General features: G+C 35.2%; 4 protein-coding genes across 5 annotated transcripts in view; 2 read left to right on the top strand and 2 right to left on the bottom strand.

Moving 5' to 3' along the window:
* LOC133845026 (methylenetetrahydrofolate reductase (NADPH)-like) overlaps nucleotides 1-26,866 on the bottom strand; it is a 144,609-nt gene that overhangs the window by 61,328 nt on the left and 56,415 nt on the right. The window contains exon 4 of one of the 2 annotated variants that reach the window (XM_062279361.1): nucleotides 22,795-22,804. The exons of the other annotated variant lie outside the window; for it this stretch is intronic. The gene's annotated coding sequence lies outside the window, so the exon portion shown is untranslated. Of the gene's footprint in view, nucleotides 1-22,794; nucleotides 22,805-26,866 lie in introns of those variants that run through there. 2 annotated transcript variants of the gene reach the window in all.
* LOC133846038 (angiopoietin-related protein 4-like) lies at nucleotides 6,605-8,048 on the top strand. The gene is made up of 2 exons (XM_062280748.1): nucleotides 6,605-6,682; nucleotides 6,747-8,048. Exons 1-2 carry the CDS (start codon nucleotides 6,605-6,607, stop codon nucleotides 8,046-8,048), a joined length of 1,380 nt encoding a protein of 459 aa, XP_062136732.1.
* LOC133846037 (alpha-tocopherol transfer protein-like) lies at nucleotides 17,694-25,510 on the top strand. The gene is made up of 4 exons (XM_062280746.1): nucleotides 17,694-17,703; nucleotides 17,985-18,384; nucleotides 24,735-25,107; nucleotides 25,172-25,510. The coding sequence occupies exons 1-4, from the start codon at nucleotides 17,694-17,696 to the stop codon at nucleotides 25,430-25,432; spliced, it is 1,044 nt and encodes a 347-aa protein (XP_062136730.1). The 3' UTR covers nucleotides 25,433-25,510.
* On the bottom strand, nucleotides 21,995-22,802 carry LOC133845032 (angiopoietin-related protein 2-like). The gene is made up of 2 exons (XM_062279369.1): nucleotides 22,238-22,802; nucleotides 21,995-22,166 (listed from the first exon to the last, which is right to left on the bottom strand). The coding sequence occupies exons 1-2, from the start codon at nucleotides 22,744-22,746 to the stop codon at nucleotides 22,082-22,084; spliced, it is 594 nt and encodes a 197-aa protein (XP_062135353.1). The 5' UTR covers nucleotides 22,747-22,802; the 3' UTR covers nucleotides 21,995-22,081.

The following is a 26,866-nucleotide window of genomic DNA, read 5'->3' as shown; positions in this document are numbered from 1 at the left end:
AAAGTTTATTCGATTTCATTTCAATGTTGATGAGTCACATGCCGGAAATATGTGCTCCGACCCAGGCTGCAAATAACACTTACGAATGAGTTAGGAAATCGACAGAAGAAGAAGTATCGAAGTCATCTCCAGATTCACTTAAATCTATCACACATTTCAGCAAAAAGGCATCATCAATATGCTAATCAGCAAAATCAAATGATTTTACCAATATGAGAACGTATCATTCAATCCTGATGATAACTCATGTATGCTCGAGTTTTAAGGTACATTTCTAATCCTTTAAGGTCGTGCTTCTAATAGGATTTTTCTAGAGAGTAAATCTTAAGTCAAATAATGGACATCATCTTCAACTTTATTCATGTAAAGGAACTAAGTCAGTTCGAAAATTTATAAATAAAAGTTAGCATCAATATTTATTTGTACCTCTTTTTTCAAAACATTTATTTATTTATACAATTTCAATGTTCCTTAGTGCAACCAACAAAATTAAGCCGATTTTTGTTAGGGAAATTCTTTGAGCGGAGGAATTTTAAATACTTGTTTCTATTTAGAGATTTAAAAGGAAAAGTTTAGTGGCTTTACGTTTACCTATTATATGACATATATTTTAAGTTTAATCAAATAACTTTCCTTTCTGTCGATTTGAAACCAATGCGTCGTATACTTATTATAATAAATAATTATTTAAATAATTGACTTTATTTAAATTATACATTTCTTGATCTAGATTTAGGTTTAATCAAATAACTTTTCTCACTATTGATTTGAAATCAACGCGTCGTATACTTATTCTAATAAACATATATTTAAATCGATGGTATTAATTTAAATTATACATTTCTTGTTAGCCCTTTTTATTTATCGAGCACGATGAAGACATCTCGTTTGTGTGTTTAGTAAATACTATTTATCACCCCTGTGTAATTTACTCACCTCTCTGGCCCCATTATTTATGTATGTGTGCTAAGCCAAGTCATGTGTCGAAATATATTTATACAAATAGGAGTGCTCGCAACAATTGAGCCCTTTTATGGGCACATTCAAATCGCTGTTAAGTAAAGTCATCTGTGTACATTTTCACCTCCATGGTCACTTTGTATGCACTGTCCTCTCAATCAAATCCAGCTGATAAGACCCTCGTTTGTCCCCCTCCTTTTTATTTTTTTGTTTGATAGAACCTTATCAATGTAAAGGGAAACTTATCTCTTCTATCAACTTTTCATATCGATAGTAATGCTCGTGATACGAAAACCAAATGGCAGCTGCCAAGTTATCAGTGAATCATGCCCTCGGGAGGTATTTCTCAAGCCCTCCTTCCCTGCTTCGACCCCCCAAATGCCCTTTTATACAGATGTACGCATTTCTATTAGCCGACTATCAGGAGCTGCTGCTGCTGTTGCTTTTGCTGTTGTAACCATTACGAACCCAAGACCGGAGACCTAAGACGCTTGTCGTCTCATTTAGCCAAAAGCTTTCCATTTGCAACGGCAGTTTTTCTTTTTACATTTTATCCTTTTGGCTTTTCCTTTTGCCTGCCCCCATCCCCATACCCATATGTGTCCATATTATATAAGTATTTTTCGCTCTGTTTGCAAAATACGCACATTTTTACTCAATTGACATTTCAGCTAAAAGTCTTTGCCATCACCGGCAGCGGCAACGGCAGCGACAACAGCGCAGGAAATTGTGGGCGGGACTCGAGACCGTAACAGCCCAGACCCGAACCCAAACACGGATCCGAACCCAGTTTCCCCCGTTTGGCAGTTTTGCAGTTTCCACCAGGCAAACGACAAACAAAGGTGGCTTCTTCTATCTATCACACACACACACACACACACACACACACGTAACAGTCTGTATGTGTATCTGTATAATATGTGCTTAGGTCTCTTTTTCCATTCCATTCCCCCCTCTCCAGCGCTAGAATTCACTCTTTCTGCTTCTCGGCGTGTATCTTTTCTGGCATTTCTGCTAATGGTGTGTGCCCTATAAAGCTGGCTAATGCCCGTAGAACCCTTTTGCTTGCACTCCCTTTTTCACTCCCTTTCACTTCTCTCCTGTTGTCCTATAATTGCCGTCCTTCGTTTCAGGCATGCGAAAAAATAAGTATAGAGTCCCTTTCTCTCTTTCCCTCTTAGACACACACTTTCTCTCCCCGCAGTGTTGCCTTTTTGTTCAATGGCAACAAAGAAGAAAATGAAAAGAGTAGCAAAGGAGAGTAGCAAAAATATAATTGAATGGAAAATGTAACATTTTGTTGCATTTATATATAGTATGTCGACTGGACTGATGGATAGCTGATACTTGGAAATCCCTTTTTTTTTGGCCTCCCTTTCTCTCGTTGCGAGAGTGCGCTCGATAATTGTCAGTCCTTGACAGGATATCGACAATTGAAACGGTTAATTGTGGCCACTCTGTTGCCCAAACAATGCCCAGCAAGGGGTTCACTTCTCTCTCTATACAAAACAGTTAAAGTATTTGGCATATTGACTGGCATATAAATAGACGTTTGAATATAGTCATTACTCAGCCATCGAGAGTGGCATTTCAATAGAGACAATCTCAACTGAATTGCAACTTTTTTATTGGCATTCTTTACTGAAATAAAGCGAACATTTTGTATTTTGAATACATCTGCGTAAGCTAAGAAAATTGTAAAGATTACTCGCCGAGAAAGATATAAATACTAAATCGTACTTATTCCTAAAATAATAGTTTAAAAATTACAAATTTATGTTTTATATTTCTTTTTTTTAAGTCAGCAAATTTATTATTATAAATAAAATTAATAATGTAAATGATAAATAATAATATGAACTCAAGTATTGTGATGGCTTTAACTAAGTATCTATACATCTAGAAGATGAACTTTAATTTGCAGATCAACTTATAAGCAAGCTTCCAGATTTTAGAGACTTACATATAAAACTAAGAATACAAATATCCATTTTTAATCCTTTTAAATTCTAACAATTTTTTTAATAATACAATAAACAAAAACCCCAATTTGTTTAAAATTCAATAACAATTATAATAAAAAGATATGCTACAATATCTTGAACAAGTTTCTATAAAATTTCGTTGTAAGCAAAAAATAATTTAAATAAATATGTAAATTTAATTACTGAGTACCGTATTTCCACGCTAAGCATTATGAGAATTTCAGAAAATCGATACATTTGTAATATATTCAAATCAATACCAGAGACTTGAACACTTTGAGCAGCTTAGAGCAATTATTTACGGAGAACTCTCTGAATGTAATACAAGCGTAATTAAAGCGGTTCAATGACTTTACATCTGTTACCAGACTCCTTTGAGTATCCTTTTGCATTTGTTTTATTTTCGTATTTTCAAAAAGTTGTTCGCAAGAAATCGTGTTTGTATCTTAGCCTGAGGCTATTAAAAGGATTTAAGCAGCAAAGAAGCTCTCGAGGCAATCAGAGAAACTCAATTAGGGGCAACTTTAAGCAGCTTTCGAAGAAAAATAGCCAAAAGGAGTCGCTGACGTATCCTTGAACGACGAAGACGTAACGCAACAGTTAAATGGGTCATTTGGTCTATTTATCATTTTTGACTGGGCCGAACAAGAATGCGTACGAATAGATTCGCTATAGCATAGGATTCCGGACATGATGATGATGCAGGACACGATTGGGCAGCAGTTGGTCATTCAATTTGTGCGCTGTTACTGGCAGCAATCAATCAAAATGTGAAATACTCTTACGACTTACGACCAGACACAAATGCTTTCTAAACGTGGCAGTTTCTTGGGAGTACGACAGAGAAGGAGAGAACGAAGGACGAACATTCTCCTGGGCTTCTCAACCCTTTTTTGAACTACAATCTAAACACGTGAAATTGGGTAATCGTTTGTGCAACTGAATTGGACAGCCCAAGAGTCAATGGCGGCCCTTTTGGGTTCGCAGCTCCTTGAATCGATACTCGCAAGACAAATGGTCCGATTTGCCCGCCAGCACCAAGAACCCAAAAAACCCTCCCCGCATTGAACCCCTTTCCATGTCACCCTTTATGCTATCACTTCTCTCACACACACACAGAGCTATAAATATATATTTTGTTGGCAAACAAATAAACCGTCGCATCTGCATATACGAACACGAGTATTTCAAAATTGGTTGCCCACTGTAATTCAATCTGAAATTGAAATTCGAATCAAGCCAAATAAAATATACTTGTATTTGATGCAAATTGTTTTCTTTTTTCTTCGCCTGACATCTTCATATATTCCATTAGGCATATCGAATTATTAACATGTTGAAAGTTGAACTTTTGCAGCGAATAACAACTGAGAAATTCATTTTGCAATCACATATTCTGTATGCAAATTTTAAATGAAATGATTTTTGTATTCATTGTATTCATTGAATTTCGAACAGTAATATATTAAATATTAATTTTACCATTTCAAAGTTTCTAATGACATTCAAAAGCGAAACAGTTTTCTATTTAACATTAACTATTGCATTCCAATAATTAGTTAAAAGTTGTATATCTTAGTTCCACTTAAAAAAGTCTATCATAATTCATAGGGGTTATTTATCAAGAACTACAAATAATTATAGATCTGTTTTAGTATCTTAAGAGTTGCGAATGTCATCGAGAAAGCACAACACATTATGAGAAATTATATCATATCAGAAGTATTTCTTAAATAAGAAAGTATTTCTTAAATTACTTATACAATTTTTATCTGATTACAACCAAATTTTCAGAAATCATAAATACTCTAGTCTTAATGTATGATCTAGCTAGCTTCTCTATTTGATTACTACTTAAATTTTTATTGATTTTCGAAGGCGGAAGTGGGGGAGGCAAAAATTTGAAGCCAATTTCATCTGCGTGCAAAACATAAAAAGTGCTGTCGAAAAAAAAGTGTAGCTCTATCTCTTACAGTCTCTGAATTTCGAGTGTTTCATACGGACAGACGGAAACACAGACAGACGGACGGACTGATAGACATCGAGGCTGTTGACGCTGATCAAGAATATATGTACTTTATGGGATCAGAGATGACTTCTTCTACGTGTTACATATATTCCCTGCAAGCACACAGTTGTAATTCGTTTATATTTAAGAATATTTCAATGCTGTCATATTTATGAATAAAAACATGAAATATAACGATTATGCCCAAACGAGGTTTCAAAGAGATCCATATATTGGTAGCTTTAAGGATCGACTCCCAAGCCGATCAGAGCAATATATGCTTGACAAAATCCAAACTGCGTGTTAACTGTGGAACATTCGAGAATCACTTCTTAGGTTTGCATGACTGACTAATTGGAGAGCAAGCAGAACGAGCGAAAGAGTCAAATATAGTAGAGAAAGAGAGAGAGCTGAAGAGCGGGATAGCCAGTACAGTATTGTTGGCACACCTGTGGCCAGGTAGCGCGAGACAGTTAGACTACCTCGTCTTCGGGTGCTGTCAGTGACCCTTGGTATATTGTTCGCCAGGGAATTTCTATTTCCATTGTCAGCTGTTATGATGGATTTTCTGCACATGTCAGAGGTATAATTTTTGGTTGCCTACCGTTTTTCTCGAGTTTTGAGTTTCCCACGCTGCCGAGAAGCGCGCTAAACCTGCAGCCATCACCTGAGTCCTTTTTCCAGCGATTTTCCGATTGTCTCTGACCTTTTTGTGCACTTATAGCACCCGTGTCTGAGGCAGGTTTGTCGTTCTTTGTTATTTTTGTTTTGGGATCTGGTTCCCAGGCTTCCCTCAGAAAGCAATTGGCGCGCGCCTTAATCCGCTCTGCTCTTCGCTCCACGATTTCCCCTCGATCCTTTCGTTGATCCTGCTGGCAATCGCTAACAAATGAACATGTTTTCTGTTTTTCTGATTTATGGCCAGATATTCGACATCACCTGATCTTTCATAATTGATATTTGGCCTGGCAAGTGGCAGACTGCTTATAAGGATTAAATATTATTATACCACAAATACTTAAATGAGTTTGCTTTTGTTTTCCATACTCAAAAATCATGAAATGTGCAAAATGCCTTCAAACGAAAACCAATCGAAAGTGCTGTTAAATATTTCATCAGCAAATGTTGTTTTCTTTTGAATAAAGTGTGCATAGATATTAAGATATATCGAAATTAGGATCGGTTGTTCAAAGAGATTTGTAGCTGTCTGTGTTTTGTTGTAGTTACTTATTCATAGTCATGAATGTACATACATAGAAAAGTCATTGAAATCAAGTAAAGTGGCAGGCTAAAAGAATGCCTTACACTCTAGAGTGAAGCCAAGATAAGTGTACACTTTCAAGTTTGTATAACTAAACTGTCAAAATGTGCACTGTACTTTAAACAGTCAAAAATGCCTTTCTTTGCCCACCAACTTCAGTTTTGGATGATAGAGGTTATCGCGCCGGACTTTAAAAATAGACATGCTCCATTTTCTTTTGCTCGGTTTTCTTTTTTTTTTGTTGTGTTTTTGTGATTAGTTAATAAAATGAGAATTTTCAGTTGCTCATTTGAACTCAGATTGAATTTCAACATTTGAAATTTGAATTTAATTTCGTCTCATTTAGTTGCGTTTAATGCTGGATCGAGTGCGGTTGTTAAAATCATGAAAATGAAGCGAATTATAATAAATCTAATTGTGATACTCTTAGCACAACATTTCTCTGCTGCTGCAGCTTTTGGTGACGAGGTGAGACACAACATTAAATGTGTAAAGTGAGTGCAACATTTTGAATGTTCTTTGTCTTTGCCAGACTTGTGAACTGAATCGAGAAATGGAACAACAGTGTCGCAGTTATACCTACTCCGTTGTTAAGCCTATGCTAGATTACTTGCGTCAAGTGAGCGAATATTTAATGGAAAGTGAATCGAAAGATAGAATCATTGGGGACTTGAGAGAAAAACTAGTTCAGAAGGAGAATAATATAGAATTCATAAAGGAATCGCAGGAAAATAATGTGAAATTGATAAAAGAATTGCGATCTCAAATCGAACTACAAAATACAATAAATGGTCTGTTAACTGAGAGCAATGGTAAATGCAAGGAAGAATTAGCGAGTAAATCTAAGAAGTTTGCTAGATTGGAAGTTGAACTAAATGAATTGAATTCCAGTCACATGGCAAAAAGTAACGAAATAGCTAAAATGAATAACAGCAATAAGAATTTAGAATTGCAATTAGAAGATCAGAAAAACAAAATACCAGTAATAAAGAGCAATCTTAATTTATGTCAAATTAAAGTAGAGGAATTAAGCAAATTGGAGTCGCAGATTAAAGTGCAGAATGATAGATTAACAATAGAATCAAACCATTTTCAAAAATGTAAAAAGGATTTAGTAGATAAGTCTAACAAAATCAAAGTTTGTGAGGTTCAATTGATAAATCTAAATTCCAGTCTTATTGAAAAAGATGAATTTATTTTAAAAAATGGCGAAGAGATCTTAGGCTTGACAATTAAGGTGGAATTAAATGAGGTGGCATTAAAAGAGAGTCAATCAGAGTTACTAATTAAAGAAATAGATAACCAGTTATGTCAAGCAGAAATTCATAAATTAAATCTTCCATCAGATTGCTTTGCATTTGATAGAAATTCTGGTATCCACAAAATCAATGTATTTGGATTTGGTTCATTCGATGTTCTGTGTGAAAATGATCGGGGAGACTTTGGTTGGTTAGTCATACAGAAACGAGTTATTCATGGAAAAGTGAGTTTCGATAGGGATTGGGCCGCTTATCGTGAAGGATTTGGTTCCATGCAAGGTGATTTTTTCCTGGGACTGGAGAAGATACATCAACTCACGAAATTGCGACGACACGAGCTTTGTATTCGTTCCATCTTTGCAAGCGGCGGAGAGCGTGAGTCATTTTTTTTGGATTTTGAAATATCTAATGAAGATACTGGATACGCGCTCAGGCTAGGAGTAAGCAACTTACAACACCATTTCATTAATGGCATGAAATTCACAACATACGATCGCGACAATGACAATGAACGTTTTGTAAATTGTGCTGCTGATTTCGGATTTGGGTGGTGGTACAACGATTGTAATTGGTAAATATTTGAAATGTCTTTTGTACACTTAATAAAGAATTGTATTTAATACATATAATTTATACATTTTTTGCAGTGCTGATCGTCTTAACTATGTATTTTGCCAAACGGTTGAGAAAATGGTAATGCTTATACGCCCAAAATACTAATTTAAAAATTGGATTGATAAATGTTTTCTATATGTAAATAAAATGCTTTGAGTGGATTCGATAGTACGCTTCAAGTTTAAATGTTGCATTGTTGCCTTTACTACTTCCAATCCAGGTGGTTGATGAAGCTAAAAACGGTGAGAATTGAAAATAAAGAATTCCAAATTACATCTGAAGTTCCATAGCGCAGCGTTTTAAGATTTCTTTTATAGTAAATATATATATACTGCTGACATATTGATGTAAAGCAGCAAAATTATGAGGCCGCCAAGAGTCAAGTAGGTATGTTAGTTGCCTATATCTTTAGCATGCTGAAGGATTCATATTTTTGTACTGCGGACGAGCAGATCGAATAATTGGCAATTGGTCTGAGTCCTTCATGTTGGCACAAAGTTAAAATAAAACAAGTAGAAGAGTGATTTAATTCTAAGAACCGTTTTGCGGGGTAGAAGTGGATGAGCAGCAATTTGAAACAAACTTAATCTACGTGCAAACATAACAAGTGCTATCTGTATAGCTCTATCTCTTATGATCTCAAAGATCAAGTTTTTTATATGGGCAGACAGACTGATACACAGACGGACATGGTTATATCATCTTGGCTGTTGACCGTGATCAAAAATACATATACTTTATGGGATTGGAGAAGCCACCATCTGCCCGTTACATACATTTATAATACCCTTCTAACCTAAGGCTAACGGGTACAGATACTCTTTAACTTAATTACTCTACTCAAAGTAAACTTCCATGCGAATACCCTTTTCCGCTTTACCTGACGCATTTAATTTTGTTTTTTCGCTTTTTTTGTTGCTTGCTATTTTACTTGACACACAACCTGTTGGAGGCTGGCAATTATTTGGGAAGAGGACTCGCGGGAAAAAGGACATCCTGTGCAGGCTGCAAAAGTTTCCTAATTACGACAAAAACATACAATAATTAGTAGACAATGTGGAATGAGTGAAGTAATAAATGCTTCTTCATATTGCCTTTACTTTTTTCCAGATGAAATAACAGCAAAAAGCTTTTAATAATATTATCAATTACAGGCAACAAATAAAGTTCAAAGCAATTTTTTCCGAGTGCAGAAAGTTGAGCTCATCATCGGTATCAAAGCGATGGGCAAGAACAAACCACAAAATTTCATTAAGCCGCCTCGTCTTGGCATTCAATCATGGTAGTGGATATGTTTTAAGAAACTGACAATAACTATAAGAAGAAACGGGGCATCCATTTCCTGATTAAATATATGTATATAGTATACAGCATTTAAATGCCTTCATTCAGCGAGATCAGAGAGGTCTTGACCAGAGTCCGAGTCAAAGTTTGGAGTCGCTGAATCAGCACTGGGAAATGCCAACTGGCCATAGTAAGTATATCATACATGCAACATTAAGCCCAGCAGCAGCAGCAGCTACCCATGCCACACACACACACACACTCACACACACACATACAGTTTCACGTACAGTTTGTTGGCCAAGTCAACACGTAAGCAAAATCCCAATCTGTGCGAAAGGATTGCGATTGCCGTTGGCTTCTCGCTCTCTCTCTCTCTCTCTCTCTCTCTCTCTCACTTACTGTGTGTGTGCTGACCTCAGTATATTTTGCGAATGTCAGAGTGAAATCCGGGCATTTATCATGATTCGAATGAATTATTGAAGTATATTTCGTTTGGCATTCCCTATTGGGCTATCCAAACCCATTCTCTCTGCCCTGTCCTGCCCTTGTCCCCTTTCTCTATCGATATCCGGGTTAGGTCAGTTGGTCGTTGTTTGGTCACAGGATTCCCGTCCACTCCATCTCTCTCCTTCTCTCTCTCTCCCTCCTCTCTCTCTCTGTCGCTGTGATTTGTTGTTTTTCGGCTTCATTTCTTGAACTGTGCTCAAAACTTGGCTTACGGCTCCTCGCACATTTAACAACGGTCCAGCACAGTTCCTGCTGCACTCGCTACCAGTTTCCGATCCCTTTTTGAGTGTGCCATATACAAAAGGGATTTTGGGGGCTGCCGTAAATTTATTAGTTACACTCGCAAAAACTTTTTCAAATTATTACTTAACTTTAGTTAACTTATTAAGCAGCATCACATAGATTTCTAACAGAAGACACAATGAAGTTGTGTGGCTATTAAAGAAGGTAACTAAATCAGTTTATATGTAGGTAAGAAAAACCTCTTGTATTTAACTGGCAAAGGAATAAAAAAAATAAGTGAAATAACAAAAAACAGTTTTGATAAAGCAGAAATTAGATTGTTTGAGCAATCTTTTGTGTAGTAATAGAAAACTTTTAGTAATTCTAGAAAGATTTAAGTGGAGTCAAAAAACAGATTTTATTTCTTATCGAATCGATACATACAGTTTCTCAAAATAGAAGAACGTAGATTTATTAAATTTGCAATTAAACTAAGATAGCTAGCTTTTCAACTATTTTAACTTTCAGAAAAAAATAGATTTTTTTTAAATTTTTTAGCTTACGTAGAAGATTCAAAGGTTATTACTTGTATACAAATTCATTTGAATTGCTAGAATCGGACAGATATTATCGTTCTAGATCTTAAATCTTTGATATTTGTATTAAATACAACTGAAGTTCAATGCTGATTGTTACACTTTTCTATGAATAAGAAAGAAAGCTACTGTGAGATACCTACTACCCATTTTGAATAAAAGCAAAGCAATGTGGTATTATTCCTAAAATATAATAAATTTAAAATATACCATTAAAAATTATACCATAGAGCCAACTAAGTTACGTAGTAACTAGGCATTTATGCCCATCCAAAAGTATTCCTTAAATAATTCCTACAATTTTGATCTGAACGCAACCAAATTTTTAGGAACCATAAAGACCAAAAAGCCATAGCAATCGAAATAGTTTCTGTATGCTACTGTAATTCAATTTAATTCCGATATAAGGTAAACTAGATTACAAGAAAACTATGCACAAATAGTCAATAAAATCGTTCGTATCGTTCGGACAGAACGAGTAAACATAATTAGAAGTCCCTTTCATACAATGCCGAAAATAGTCCTTTTTGTACATTGTATTGTTGTTTAGTCCTTTTATATACAAAGTGTGTGTGTGTGTGTGTGTGAGTTGAGCAGGACACTTGGCGTGCAGTTAACGAGCTAAAATGTCAAGAGGAAACATTTGCTTGTCACGCTTTCTTTCGATTGAAAGCCTTTTTTGGGGTTGCCATCGGCTACTTAGGCTCTCGGCCATTATGCAGATATAAGAGTAAGGGAGTAAGGGAAAGTAAGGGGTTTACCTAATTGTAAACACCCAGCGTTTGGAGCCTATGTAAATTACTTAATCTGCATGCAAAGACAATTACCAATCAGCAGGATATTAAGCGTTAATCGCTTTAAACAATGCCAAGGCAAACAATTTGGACACGAAACTGGCATTTACTCGACAGCCCAACACAATACAATACAACACAGCACAACGTGAACCGAACTTCAAGGGCCAAAACGACCCATTGACCAGCAGCATTTAATGAGCCGACTCCTCCCATCCATTTCCAAATATCGAAGACAAGAAACGATTTTAGGCAATCAGTCAACAGTCCAGCTGTAGTTGCTTGTAGCAGCTAGAGAACGTGTCCAATTTTACTAATTAGAGCAAATATTTGTGTACTTGATAACTTTGGTGGGACGTTGAGCAATGGCAGCGCCACCAGAAGCAAGAGCAGAGGCAGAAGGCGAGCAACCACTCAACGGCACCCACTCATTACAATCACGCACACTCAGACACCATTTCATTCCATAGAAGCGCTTCCCCAATGGAATTTAATTACGCGTCCAGGTCGAGGAGACAAAAATCAGTCAACCCCACTCCGCGACGCCTCTTTCCATCCCCAGCTATTTAAGCGACGAGGAATCACTTTCATGTAGCACAGGAAGTTGCTTCACTCCTCTAAACGCAAGTTCTTTGTTACGCTTCTCTGCTTGTATTTATGTAATTAAAGATTTTGATTATATTTTGAGCATTTTACGATGCTTATAGTCAAGTTTTTAATAACCCCAAATCGCAATTCGCATTCAAACCTCGAAATTGAGTTACTCCGAATTATACCCTGTACATTTTTGTTCTCTCTCCTTGGGCATATAATCTCCCAACTAGTTCGTTCGGTATTTTATGCGCATTTTTGACATCAATTCTTGCCGGGTATTTGGACGTCAATCAGTTGGCCATCACGCTGCTTTTATTACAGCGTTTTAATGACGCTGCCTTATAATTGCGGCATCATTAAAAATACGTTGCGGCTTTTATGTAGCCAAGGACTTGAGCTTATCCTTAAAAGAGCCAACAAGCTAATTAAAAATGTACTAAAATACTTTTTGATGCCACTTCAAAATGCTTCTCTTGGCGAGATGTATTAAAATATATATATATGATATACAAAAATCAATTGATTTCATTTCGCAATATACTATTTTCCATTTCATTATTTATTCAACATATATTTTGCCTCGAGGCACGTGTGCAACCCACGCCCCGATCTGAAACTAGTTGGTGATTTGTACGCTTCGCTGATTAGTAAATAAAAACAACAAAATGCGCACAGACAAATTAAAATAAAATAAAAAAAAAAATGACAACTAAAGAGGAAAATAAAATTGGTTGAATGTCGAGAAGATTAATTCTATTCATCAGTGACAAGTGATCCGCACGCTTTTTACATTATTTCTCAGCGTATTTCATTTCTGTCAAGTTTCCCCACACTTGGCCAGCCAGCAAGCCAATTAGCAGATTTTCCATCACTCATTAAGTAATTATGTGTGTCAAAAAAGTCTTAATTAACCAAACATACCTTAAAGACTTTTAGCTATACGCATTTTGCATCATTATTTAAATTGATGCCACGCCGAAACTAAACAACCAAAAACATACAATATACAAATGAAATTCGTTTTAGCAGAATTATGTAAAGAAAATATCAAACTATATATTATATGATATTAGTCATATCTTAAAGAGATTTGACCTGAAATTCCCATAATTTTAATAAACAGCATATTTCTATGATAACACAGAGAAAGATATTTTAGAACAGCTTCTCTTATAGCTCTGGAGAATTGAAGAAACTATAAACAGATATAGTATTGTAATACGAGCATCCATAAGTATTTTCCCCCTCTTGACATTACAAACAACAACATTTGAATGAAGTTTATTGCTCTTTGGTGAAATTGGAACATTTCGTAGATGAAAGGATTATTAAGAGATTTTCTTCAAGAGAGAATCAAAAGTTTTGCTATTTGCGACAGACTCAATAATTCTCGCATTTTATGGTTCAAGTTTTATTCGTATTGTTTTTGTGTACACGACGCCGTTTTTGGGTTGGGGAGATTTTGGAGAGGGGGAATTGTTTTGGTTGTCGGGGTGTTGAAACTCCGCAGTTTGTAAACTTTCTACTTCGAGCCATAAAATTATATAAAATATATCCTTAGTCGTTTCAGCTTCGTTCTGTCAATGTCTTTTGCCACCGAAAAAGTTGTAGGAAAACCATTTTGTGGCAAGATGTGAATAAGAAGTGAATGTTTGAAATATCAGATACCCTATAAGGTGTTTATTTTTATTACCATAGTTTGCTGTTGGCTCTTATTACAGAAAGAACGATTAAAATATTTTATTTATATAAGTAGTTATTGAATCATTTTTCAGAAATTATGAAGCATTTTATACTTTATGCATAACTAATACTGCTTTCAATAATAAACGTATTAATAATATTATTATGAAACTTCAAAATTATATACATATTTATATAATGTCATATATTTCATATTTCATTAACTTTTTTTCAACCTTTGACCTCTACTAAAAGTCCAAAATTAAGTTTGGCCATTGTAAGCGTTGTAACCACAAATGTTTTCGGCTATTCAAAATACTCACAATTGTCCAAACTTCCGGTGACAATGGGGCTAATTTGACTTTTCCAAAGCGAATTGTTTGAATGATGTAAAACAAAATAAAAACCTAACGCTGATTGTAAATTAAATGCTGAGAAGCAAAAGACGCAGATTTAAAAATCATTATGAATAATGGTGTGAAGTTTTGTCCCTCCTTCTCCACATAATGAATGACAGCTGAGTGTACGTAATAGCTTTCGAGGCACTGTGCAATCGTCGCTCTAAATAATGATAATCTGTTGTACTTTCGCTGCTTTACGTGTAGTTCTTAAAATTTAAATACACCGGCAAAACAAACAAAAATTACTTGTCATCGTCGCATTATTATATATAAGTATATAAGCATGTATTTCTATATTTCTGTTCAAAATAATCTCTTACCTCATCGAAAATGTTGATCTCGCGTGCCAGAAGACGAAGCACACGAGTGTAGACAACTTGTTCAGAGGTTGATTTAAATTTAAATATGATGTGCCATGCGGTGCGACCAAAACAAATGCTAAATCCACAGCATCAAGTGATGTAGTCAATGTTTGAATTCAATCACATTTGACAAGGCTAACAGAATACACACAGTGCATGGTATTCCCCAAATTTCATTTTCCTTGACATTGACAAACTAAAGTAATGTTAAGTAGTTTTCCGATATAGAAAAAACCAATTACTAAAAGTTTGAATTACGAATCAATTTTCAATTTGCCCATCTTTTCTTGATTTTCCATTATCAATTCAATTGGCAAAGTCTTAAAAGAACTTATGCGAATAATTTTCAGCAAGATTTGTGTTCTCGGTTATCAAAGATATTCTGAAAACAAAATACATTATTATACTGATGATTTTATTGATTTGTTTCGAGTATTCTGAACTAATAAATAAAATTATAAATTACTATTTTAAAAATTTAAACATAAGTTCCGCCATTCCAGTCATTCTTTTTACTACAGAGAAAACAATTTACTAAATAAAATGATTCATTTTCGAAATTTTGATTATAGTTTTTAGAACGTCACGTTTTTTTTGTTTCTGTGTAGCTTATTTGCAGCATCTTTTAGTCGAGCGCAATGGCATAACTTTTATAACTATTGCATCTGGATTCTTAATCGATTAGTTGTGTCTGTAAATCATATTTGATGAAGATAACAGTTACTTCATTTAAACTGTGTCAATAGTGGCCACCAAGCCGATGCAAATCTTTGCTGATAAGGCAAATGGTGAATGACCTGATAAGCTAAAGTTCAATTGCAAAAATCAAATGGCAAGTACATCGAACATTACTCTACATAAGTAGGGTATAAGACTATTGATACTCTTTCTTCTTGACCATTAGTTGATCAGTAATATTTTATTGCTTGCCATTCGTCGTTTAATCTTCAACTTCCTATCAATTTCAATTTCATTGGTTTAAATAGCTGAAGCATATGTGATTATTTGCCTTACATGCTTGCAAATCAAAGACTGTTTTCCATCAATATTCAAGTACGACATCATTGAAATAGAGATGTCTGTCTCCATCGAGTGGCTGTCAACTAGCTGCCCACCCCTTCAGCTTCCCCCCGCTCCTCAACGACCCTTTTGGTCAGAGCATTGAAGAGAGTGTGTGGCAAGTACTTTCAACACTTTGCCTATATGCATATGTAATAAGTTTTGTGGATAGTCGAACACTTAGAGTACACATATATATATATATGTATGTACATATACATTTGTATATATGTATCTACTGCGGTACCAGTTTCAGAGTTCCAAATTTGTTTACAATACCGAATTTGTTGGTGGCATGTTTACAGCGCCAAATGGGCAAACACAGGAATCTACAAAAACACATTTCAAATTGAATGTAAGAGCAAAAAAGAACAAGTAACAACACTCCAGTTGAGAGTGCTTGACTTGAAGTTACCCAGCAATTATTTACTAGCTACTAATAATCAAACTTTGAAATCGCTGAAGAACATTTTCGGCAATTAATCATACCGTCATATTGTAATATATTTTAGAATAATTCAACACAAGCATATTATGAATATGAAGAGCTTTTTATCACTCTTAGCATACCCCGCATTTCATCCAGAAAGTTAGGGTATGAACATAGTAGAGAAAGAATCACACATTTCCGATTGGAGCAGAAAGAGAGAGAGAGAGAGAGCAAAAACTAAATTGTGAGGAGTATAGAATAGACATTTGTACATTCTTACGAGTGCGAGTATGATATGTAGAAATTCAAAATGTGCTTTGGGTATTTGTGGTTCTGATGTATTCGAGCACTTTCGGGTGTCACTTGAACATGTTCTGCCTGCTGACTTTGCCTCGTATTTATCATTTTTTACATTTCGTTTTTTTTTCTTCTTCTTCTTTTCGTATTTCTTTTCAGAAACTTTTCCATTCAAGCTGCAAAATGTCAGAAGAGGCATCAAAAAATCAGAATGTCTTTCAGATGCTTTGCATATGTATGTGTATACTAGATGTTATGCCCTATCAAACAAAAACTGAAATTAAATCTCTCATTAAAGTTATTTATTTTTTATTGAATGTCACGAAAGAATAGTAAAACTTGTGAAATACAATAAATTATTATTTACTTATTCAGCAATCTTTCAACAACAGATAACCCGCTGAACTACTTGACGTAGTCACCCTTAGTTAATGTTAAATGTTGACATGCAAATGTATGAGGATGTGTGCACAAATGCATCTGTATGTATTCACATACATATGTATATGAGTTCACATGTTTGTATCAATAAAATGTGTTGAAGGTCAATGCGAATAACAGCTGAAGAGGCAATAGATATGTATGCACTGATGTGTACATATATGTCGTGTATGTATTTGTGCACATTTATGTACGTTGTCAATATCATCAAAAGACAGCATCGCTACTTAAACGTCGACTGCAGCTGCAGCTGCAACGTGGCAGCGACGACTCTTGTCATATGCTTTTTGTTTGTTTGTTTATTTTGTCGTATTTTTTATTTTTTTATTTTGGCACGAAAGGCGACATGCATTAAAATTGATAGTCTGCGACGTGTGGCACAGGGGTCGCAGGGGAGGCATGAGAGGCAGCCAAAGACGAAATGAAACTGACAGCATACGTGGTAGACGAATAGGCAAGAGAGAGAGAGAGCGAGGGACGCCAGAGGCAGAGAGTGGAGCATCTTTAGAAGCTTTGCCTTTTGTTATGCATGTCCATATACACATAAGTATGTACGTATGTATGTATGTATGTTCACATACACTCGCATTTGTTTTTGCACTTTGCTTTTTGTCGCCTGCTTGGTGCCAATATGTCTGCCACAGCACAATCCAATTGTATTTCTACTTATGCATGTATGTACATACATATGTATGTATGATGTTTCATGTGCCCGTGCTTATGTGTATGTGTGGGTGTGGATGTGTATGTGTACGTGAGCTTTTAAGTGAGTGTCGCTCTGTCTCTGTGTCGCCATCTCGCTCTATCTCTGTGTGCGCCACACATTCGCAGATAACTCGCAAAAGCAACAACTACAATTACCATGGCGAAACAACAAACAAGAGCATAAAGATAACAAAACATCAAAGTTCGTGTTGAGCATTGATGCACAGATGACTAAAGGTGTGAGGTCGACTGGAAAATACCCTGTAAATTTTTAATTTTTTAATTAAAATAAAAATTCTCTGTACCAAACACAAGAAAAGTAAAATTAATAAAATAGAAAATTCTATAATAAGCACACGCTTTATTTGTTGAGGTATACAACTTTGTAGGATTACGATGGACTTGCAAATTTCGACAATCTTATCACGAAAACCGCGAATAATCTCTGTTTAATTATAATTATCTTTTAATCGGGCTTATCTTATCGGTTTCGATTACTGGATCGTCAAACAGCTGAGTGGATTATCGAGTTGCTAATAAACATGTTAAATTTAGTGCGATCGCTGAAAGCAAACAACAAAGTTGCCTCTACCAGACAACAACAACGCTTACAAGATGCCCGAAATACGCCCTCTATCGGCCAGTTTTGCAGCGCACAGCAATCGAGGAGTTAAATGAGGATCCCGATCGTCTCGATGCTGATATTTTGGCTCTACGCACTTGGCTAAAGCAACAGGCACATATTCGATCGCGCAGTGATGATCAGTTCCTGGTTTCTTTTCTACGCGGCTGCAAATTCAGCCTGGAAAAAGCCAAATCCAAGCTAGATAAATACTATACGCTGCGCACGCAATTTCCAGAGTTTTATACTATACGTGATGTGGACAACAAACGTATCCACGATATACTAAAATTGGGGTAAGTGACAGATAAACAGTAAACGTTAAATAAATAATATTCACAAATTACAATTTTTAAATTATCTTTATTTGAATGTTTCCCCTACAACTTGGGGCGTATAAGCATCTTAACTTCTTTAAGATAAAATATGGACGATCCTAGATCGACATACATAGCATTCAAGTTACTGTATAAGAAAAGTAATAATGATTAATAATAATCAATCATGCGTGAAATTCTATTTGAAATATTTACCCATCAGAACATTCATTGTACCACCAGCCAGCTTTAAATACAGCAGCACAATTGATAATTGAATGGTGATCATTGTCGTTGTCGAATGTTGTAAATTTCAGATGCTCATAGTGGCTGAAAATATTCTCAACGTTTCCTTCAAATTCACCCAAGCTCAGTGCATATCCAGTGTGTTCATCAGATATTTTAAAATCGTCGTAACGGGCGTAGAATTTGTTGTCATCTCCTGTAACCAAGTGCAGATACAACTCATGGCGGCGCAAGTTCGTCAGACGATGGATTTTCTCCAATCCAAGGAAAAAATCGCTATCCATGGAACCGAAGCCTTCGCGATAGGTGGCCCAATCCCTATGGAAACTCTCATTCCCGCCAACTCGCTGTTGTATGACTATCCAACCAGGTCCAGCTATCTGACTATTGCATAGAACATTGATGAAACCAACTCCAAAAACTCCGGGATATTCCGCATAGGGAAAGCAACTCGACGAAATATTATTATATACTGTTTTATTTAATTTGTCAATTTCTGCTTGACACATTTGCTGATCATTTTCTTTGCGTAGTAACTCACTCTTCATAAATAGTAACTCAATTTCTTTTTGAGCTTCTAACTTATCGATCGTAGCATTGTATATCGAAATACTTTTATCCTTTTCAATAAGACTAGCGTTTAGCTTCATTAATTGAACCTCACAAACTTCCAGTTTCTTAGATTTATCTACTATTGTTACTTTAAGATCTTCAATTTCTGACTTATCATGCTTGCTGATATCAATCTTTGTAATTTCTTTAGAATTCAAATTGATCAGCTGAGCATCTAATATTTCCAATTTAATGGATTTACTCGTTAATTCGTCCTTGCAATTTGCATAGTTCTCAATTAATTTTGAATTTCTAGATAAACTATCTATTCTCTTTTGAAAATCGATTTCAGATCGTAATTCTTTTATCAAGGCCTCATTCATTTCCTGCTGAACTAACTTTTCTCTCAACTCCTTAATGATTCTATCCTTCGATTCACTTTCCATTAAATCTTCGCTCACTTGGCGCAAGTAATCTAGCATAGGCTTAACAACGGAGTAGGTATAACTGCGACATTGTTGTTCCATTTCTCGGTTCAGTTCACAAGTCTGGCGAATATAAAGAATATTTACTTTTAGCACTCACTTTACACATTACACATTTAATGTTGTGTCTCACCTCGTCACCAAAAGCTGCAGCAGCATAGAATTGTTGTGATAAGAGTATCACAATTAGATTTATTATAATTCGTGTCATTTTGATTTTGGCAACCGCACCGCATCCAGTATAAAACGTAACTAAATGAGACAGAATTAAATCGAAAATGAATATGTGTGCCATTAAAGCTGCTGAATTTATTGTCTAATACTTATTTTTGACTATATAAAGTACAATTAAAACTCACTTTAACGAACACTTTATGGTACGAATACTAACAGTTTAGTTAGTCAAAACTTAAAACATGAATTTTGGTTTACTTTACAGCGTAAAGTATTATTTCAGCCTGACAACTCCCCAAGTGATAGACTGCAATGTTTTACCAAGAGAGGTTTCACTGTATCATTGAAATACATTGATTACCATTGTATACATTGATCACTCTATATATTGATAATAGAATAAAGTCCGAAATACAGCAAAAATTAGAATAAGTTTGACATTGAGCGCTGTCTATATAGAAAATATAATATTATAGTCGGGTATGATCGCCAAAAGATGCATAATGCCTTTCCAGATAAAGATGGTATGTCAATTGAGCAATTGCAGCTGTCGGGTATTATTGTAATTGTAAAATCTGGTGTATTTCGTTCCTTTTGTTATATATTCAGTGCAATAGCATGCCGTTATACTACATATTTATATTTTTATATATTTTTTAATTTTTGAGTGTACTAATGAATTTGACCAATAATAACGTATTTGCTCTGGTTTGCTTTTATCAAAAATGTTTAGAGGGTAACTCACAGTCGAGCAAACCAGACTGTGGCTTCATTAATTTATGTGTGACATTTGTACTTACAACTTTCCATAGGAACTGGGTATCTTGCAATCGATCATTCTCGACCAGATCGTTGTTTTTTTTTATATATTTCGAATTATTTATATTCTAGACTTTAAAGCTCTTATAAACAGCTAACGTATAGTATACGATTATATATTATTATGTACTAAATAATAGGAGCGAGTAATAGATGAGAATAAGCGATGCTTGTGCAATTTTTATATGTCACATGGACACTAGGCAGAGAGTAATACATAAGTATATGCTAGCTGGAATATGAAGACTCTCTTCTTCAACAAATTTTAGCAATCTCTACAGCTAACCGACAGCTAAAGAGTACAATTTCCATCTGCGAATATCAATGCTAAGTCGCTCTCGACTCTCAGCCGCTTATCACGACAATTCTGACGCCACTGTTTGTTTCTAAGGTACCGAGTGGCCTTGAAAAAATGATCAGCGTGATGTTATTTTCAAATTCAAGGACAAAACATTAAAAGCTGAGCTGAACCATGTATTTTGTTTATAATATAATATGAATCGAAAATTCCGTAAAGTGCAAATTGCGAGAGAGTTTTCACCGTATATACCATTATATAATATATGGTTTGAATTGCAGCAAAGATTACCATAAGTTTAACCTTGAGCGGTGTCTATTTAGAAATCATTATTTTATAGTCGGGTATGATCGCCGATCGCCGGTATGTCAATTGAGCGCATTGCAGCAGCTATAGGGTACTAATTGTAAAAGCTAGTATATTTTGTTCTTAATGGTATATTTTCAGTGCAGTATATTATGAATATTTTGGTGTACTAATTTGTTTACTAAGATCATGATAATTTTTAGCAATCATAAAAAGTATTATGAACATCTTACGATTTCAATCTTGCAACCGATCATTTTCGACTAAATCGTTGTTGTTTGATTTATTTCGAAATATTACATTTGTTTATATTCAAGACTATAGACTAACGCATTTATATTATAGTCTACTACATAATATACGAGAGTAACAGATGAGAATAAGCGACACTTGAGCAACTTCCACAATATGTAGAGAGCAATATATGCTAGCTAGAATTTGATGGCTCTCTTCTATGACATAATTTTAGCAATCTGTAGAGCTTAGTGACCGCTGAAGAGTACAATTTCCGTCTACGAATATCAATGCTAAGTCGCTCTCGAGTCTCAGCCGCTTATCAGCGAAATGCTGTTGTCACTGTTTGTCTCTAAGGTACCGAGTGGCCTTGCGAAAATTGTCATAATGACATTGACAAATCCAAGAAGAACAATTTATTCTCAAAACATCATAAGTTGAGCTAAACCTTGAACTAATTTAATAATACAAAGCCTAAAGCAAAAATAGCGCAATGCATTTTATTCAATATTCAAGATCCCAATTTGCAATTTACATGTTTTGATTATCAATAAATGTTCATCTATTGCTTGGGGCGTATAAGCATCTTTACTTCCTTGACATTGAAGTCGCAGTGTTGATTACGTATAAATAGTCCATTAAAGTCACTGCATGAAAAATATAAAAATATAATTGGTTATATACAATTCATTATTAAGTGTTCATTTAAAATATTTACCAAATACCGCAATCCTTATACCACCATCCATTAGCGAGATCAGACGCACAATTCCTAGGATCATATTTGTTATTGTTTCGATCGTGTGTTGAGAATTTCATGCCTTCATGGTAGCTGAATAGATTGTCTTCGTTTCCATGCCATTCACCCAAGCTCAGCGCGTATCCGTTGCTCTCATCAGATATTTTAAAATCGTCATAGTGTGCGTAAAATGTTGAGCCATTCAAAGCAACCAGATGCACATAAAGCTCGTGGTGTAGTGAGCTCGTTAGAAGATAGATTTTCTCCAATCCGAAGAAAAAATAGTCGTGCATTGAACCAAATCCTTCGCGATAGGTGGCCCAGTCTCTATCTAAACGAGGCACTCTCCGAATTCGCTGATATATAACAAACCAACCTGGCCCAGCTGACTGATTATCACACACAACATCAATAAAACCAACGCCGGGAACCTCGATCTTGCCAGTGCAATTTGCTGGAGTATTATTGTGTATTGTTCTATTTAACATATAATTTTGTGAATGGCAGAACTTATTATCTTGTTGTTTCTTTAGTAACTTAATCTGGCTTTCCACTAATTGGAGCTGAACTTTTTTTTGATTTTCTATCACACTGTGGATCTCTGCATTATATCTTGAAATACTTTCGTCCTTTTCAATAAGACTAGAATTTAGTTTCGTTAATTGAAGCTCGCAAATCTCTAATTTGTTGGATTTCTCTGTTAAATCACGTTCGCATTCCTCAATGAGTTTTGATTTTATTGGTAGTTGGTCAATAGCTTGTTCCTGAGAATGCAATTTACTAGATTTCTCAACTTCAATTTGACACAATTGTAGATTGTTATTAGCTTCATGTATTTTGTTTTTATGACCTTTTAGTTTCAATTCTAAAGTATTTTTGCTGATATTGATTCTATCAATTTGTTTTTGCTTTGCTGTCAGACTAGAATTTAGGTGTTCCATTTCAGCATCTGTTAGTTCTAACATAATGGATTTATTTTCTAATTCGTCCCTGCATTTTGTATAATTCTCAATTAATTTTGAATTTATAGAAAGGCTACAAGAATCAATTCTTTTTTGAAAATCGATTTCTCTTCGTAATTCTTTTATCAATGCCTCATTCATTTCCTGCTGAACTAACTTGTCTCTTAACTCCCTAATGATTGTATCTTTCGCTTCGCTTGTTTCTAACTCTGCCCTCACTTGTCGCAAAGAGGCTAACATTGTGCCGCATTGTTTTAGCATTTCTCTGTTCAACTCAGAAGTCTGGAAATGATAAAGAATAATCGAATTGTAGCACTGATATTACAAACATATTTAATGTTGTCTCTCACCTCGTCTTCAAGAGCTGCGGCACTTGAAATTTGATGTAGTAAGAGTATCACAATTAGATTTATTATAATTCGTCTCATCTTAAATTTGGCAACTGCACTAGATCCCGCTTAAAATGGAACTAAATGAGACAGAATTAAATTTAAATTGAATATGTTTAAAATGTTGTCATTTGTACATAAATGAGCGATCGCGAATTCTCTTTTATGTACTAATCACAATAGAGAACATTGCATGTTGACATTGAAAATTGAAGATGTCTATTTTTAAAGTCGGGTAAGATAACCTATGACATACAAAAATGACTTTGGCTGGCATATAGAAGTATTTTTGAAGGTTTAAAGTAAAGTGGAAACTCCCTTAGCTGAAACCTTTTTATGCTAATATTTTTGCAAGCTTGGAGTTGACTTATTTTATTTTATTCTCTCAAACCGACACTCGTTTCTCTTGAGTTTCCCAAGAAGGGAGTCTTCACTGTATGTAGATTTATATACAATGATTATATTATTTATTAATAATAGAATCTGCATGAGTTGAGTTGAGCGCCGTGTTTTTGTTTCTCAATCTTTAGATAGAGTGTTGCCTCTCTTACTTATTGCGCAAAGCCTCTCTCCGAAATCTATTTATATTATGGTCAGGCATTATAAATAATATATAAATTCGTACCCATCGAAAAAAATCTTAAGCATTACGCACATCCCAACTATATACATATATTAAGTTTGTTGTTCTGAATTACGCAGCTGAAGCTTGTACACAAAACATAGAATACAGCATTTAGTTTTTCAATAATGTGATGTTTTTAAAATGCTCAATCTAATTATCTTAAATCGCGATATAAAGAGACTATGAAAAGTTTGCCATTTTAGAAATAAAGACTGTTTTTTCTAATAAAGTGATAACAATTAAATGCTTCTGCTCAACTCATGACAACTTATTTTGCTTTACCTAATCATTTGATGAATTTCCATTTCTTCAGACAAAGCACAACAAACGTTAACTTTATCTTGTATTCGAATTTTGAATATTGCCTTAATTGATACCTAACAACAGCTTCAGCTGAAGCAATAGCCAATAGCTTTACTTGATCGTACATTAGTTAGAAGTTCACACTGATCACAAAGCTGTTTATTAACACACGTAATTGCGTTCATTGAATTATCTAGCGTGGGACTTCGTTTGCCAATTCCCTTGCACGATGATGGTCCCCGAGTGATCTATGTGCGCCCAGGCTGCTATCCGGCCGATAAATACACCTTTGAGGAGATAATGGCCATATCAAATGCATTAAATGCCCTCAGCATACAGTTCGATGATCATGCTGTTATCCATGGCTATGTTGTGTTGTTGGATTTTAGCGATTATACGGCATCGCATCTGTTGCAAATGACGCCAAGTGTAATTAAGAAGATGGCTAGATTCGCCGAGGATGCGATGCCTGTGCGGGACAAAGGCACTCACATGATCCACACAAATCCTGCCTTTGAGATGAGCTTCAACTTACTGCGATCGGCGATGTCAGCCAAACAACAGGAGCGCGTAATTGCCGTCATCTCATACTAAGAATTCTTTTACTGTTTCCCTTCTATTTCGTCTCTTGCAGTTGTCGGTGCATGGCAGCAATCTGGAGTCGCTGTATGAGCATATACCCCAACGGTATCTGCCCACACATTTGGGTGGGGAGCAGGGCACCATTGAGGAGCTGAAGGAGTCCGCGTGGAGCACCTTTGTAGAATGCCAGCAGTACCTAAAGGAAGAGTCCAACTATGGGGTGGATGAAAAGTTGCGACCCGGAGGTCGATGCAACGATTACGATAGCATCTTTGGTGTCGATGGATCGTTTCGCAAATTGAATTTCGATTGATGTAGATGCTTGATGTCAAATGAAATTATTCCCAAATAAAAACTTTGTGATGAACACTAATAAATATATTATTATTTCTCCACCTACATTAATTTATCCACTTTGTAATCTTACAGCAACTTATACCTTGCCTTCAGATTACCAAGCAAAAATACGTCTTCAAGCAGTTTTGCAAAATTTCTTTGAAAATATAAGTGAAGAATTTCCCACTTTTCTTTATTGAATGCATTTCCATGTGGCTGTGCTTTAATGGGTAATATTAACGCCCACATAATACGATTCACTGCAGATTTATGCGAATTCCAAGTCCTCTTATTTATTGTTGTTTGCCTAACGAATCTATACACTCTATAGTATACACGCATATCAAGTGAATAATCCGATGCATATAGCAATTCCTCAATGAAAATTATATGATTACGAATCATTCGCGCGCGGCCATTCACCTAACGCCCACTGTGAGGCGCCACCTGCCGGCCGTCTTTGTGTGCCAAAAATAAATTTGCACAAATGATAAACAGAATACTTAGGAACCATTCTACATAATATAGGCTCATATATTTCTGATTCTTGGGAATATCTTTCTTTTGTTTAGGAATGTTGAACACCGAATAATTCTAAATAAAATACTTTAATTCTACGATGTCTACCAATATATTTTTCATATTCTACTGTTCTACAAAAATGAAATAAGATGTGCATAATCTTCAATTAAATTTGTTGAAACCATTTCTTCAATTATTCGCACAAGTTCCAAAGAAAAGTATTTATTTTTTACATTTCTATTTCAGACATAAATTTGTGGCTAGATCTTTTTCAATAAACAAAGTTTTTGTATTCACTTTTGCGGCCTTCGTTTAGTTTTGTTGTGGTACTGATGGAAAAATGATTGTTTTTCCCGTATTTCGAATGTTTGTGAGAATTTATCGGAAATCTCAAGTCGACTTTTCGAATTCTTTATAAATTTCGACGGCTCTACACTCGTAGTATTTATAATAATTTATACACAGTTCTGTGTGTTATGGCGCAAACGGAAAAGCCCAAAATGATCTTAACAAATTGGCTTGGATTCTTGGCACTTACGGAACTTCCATTGGCCTTGATTTTACTGGCCAAGTTAACAACAGATTTTGCTGTTGTTTAAAAATGCTGAAATTAATTTTGTGTTTCAATTGATAAATCGAAGGTTCAACGATCCATCGATCGTCTCAATTTTGCATGTCGTTATGTTATTTATTTAATTTTTCATTTGAATTTATTGTCTTGCCATTGATTTATTTTATTTTAATTTTTTCGGTTGAATCGTATGCTATAAATTGACTGTGAATGATTGAAAAGATATCAATCGGTGAAGCTGTCGAAAAGCAACGAAATATTTCAATTACAATACTTCCAGCCTTACACTGTAAATCAATATTGCAAGATCAAAATCGC

The sequence above is a fragment of the Drosophila sulfurigaster genome, chromosome 3 (assembly GCF_023558435.1).
Source record: "Drosophila sulfurigaster albostrigata strain 15112-1811.04 chromosome 3, ASM2355843v2, whole genome shotgun sequence".
Classification (NCBI taxonomy): Eukaryota; Metazoa; Arthropoda; class Insecta; order Diptera; family Drosophilidae; genus Drosophila; species Drosophila sulfurigaster.
The sequence above is the reverse complement of the archived record's forward strand: the minus strand, read 5'-3'. Positions and strand labels throughout refer to the sequence as shown.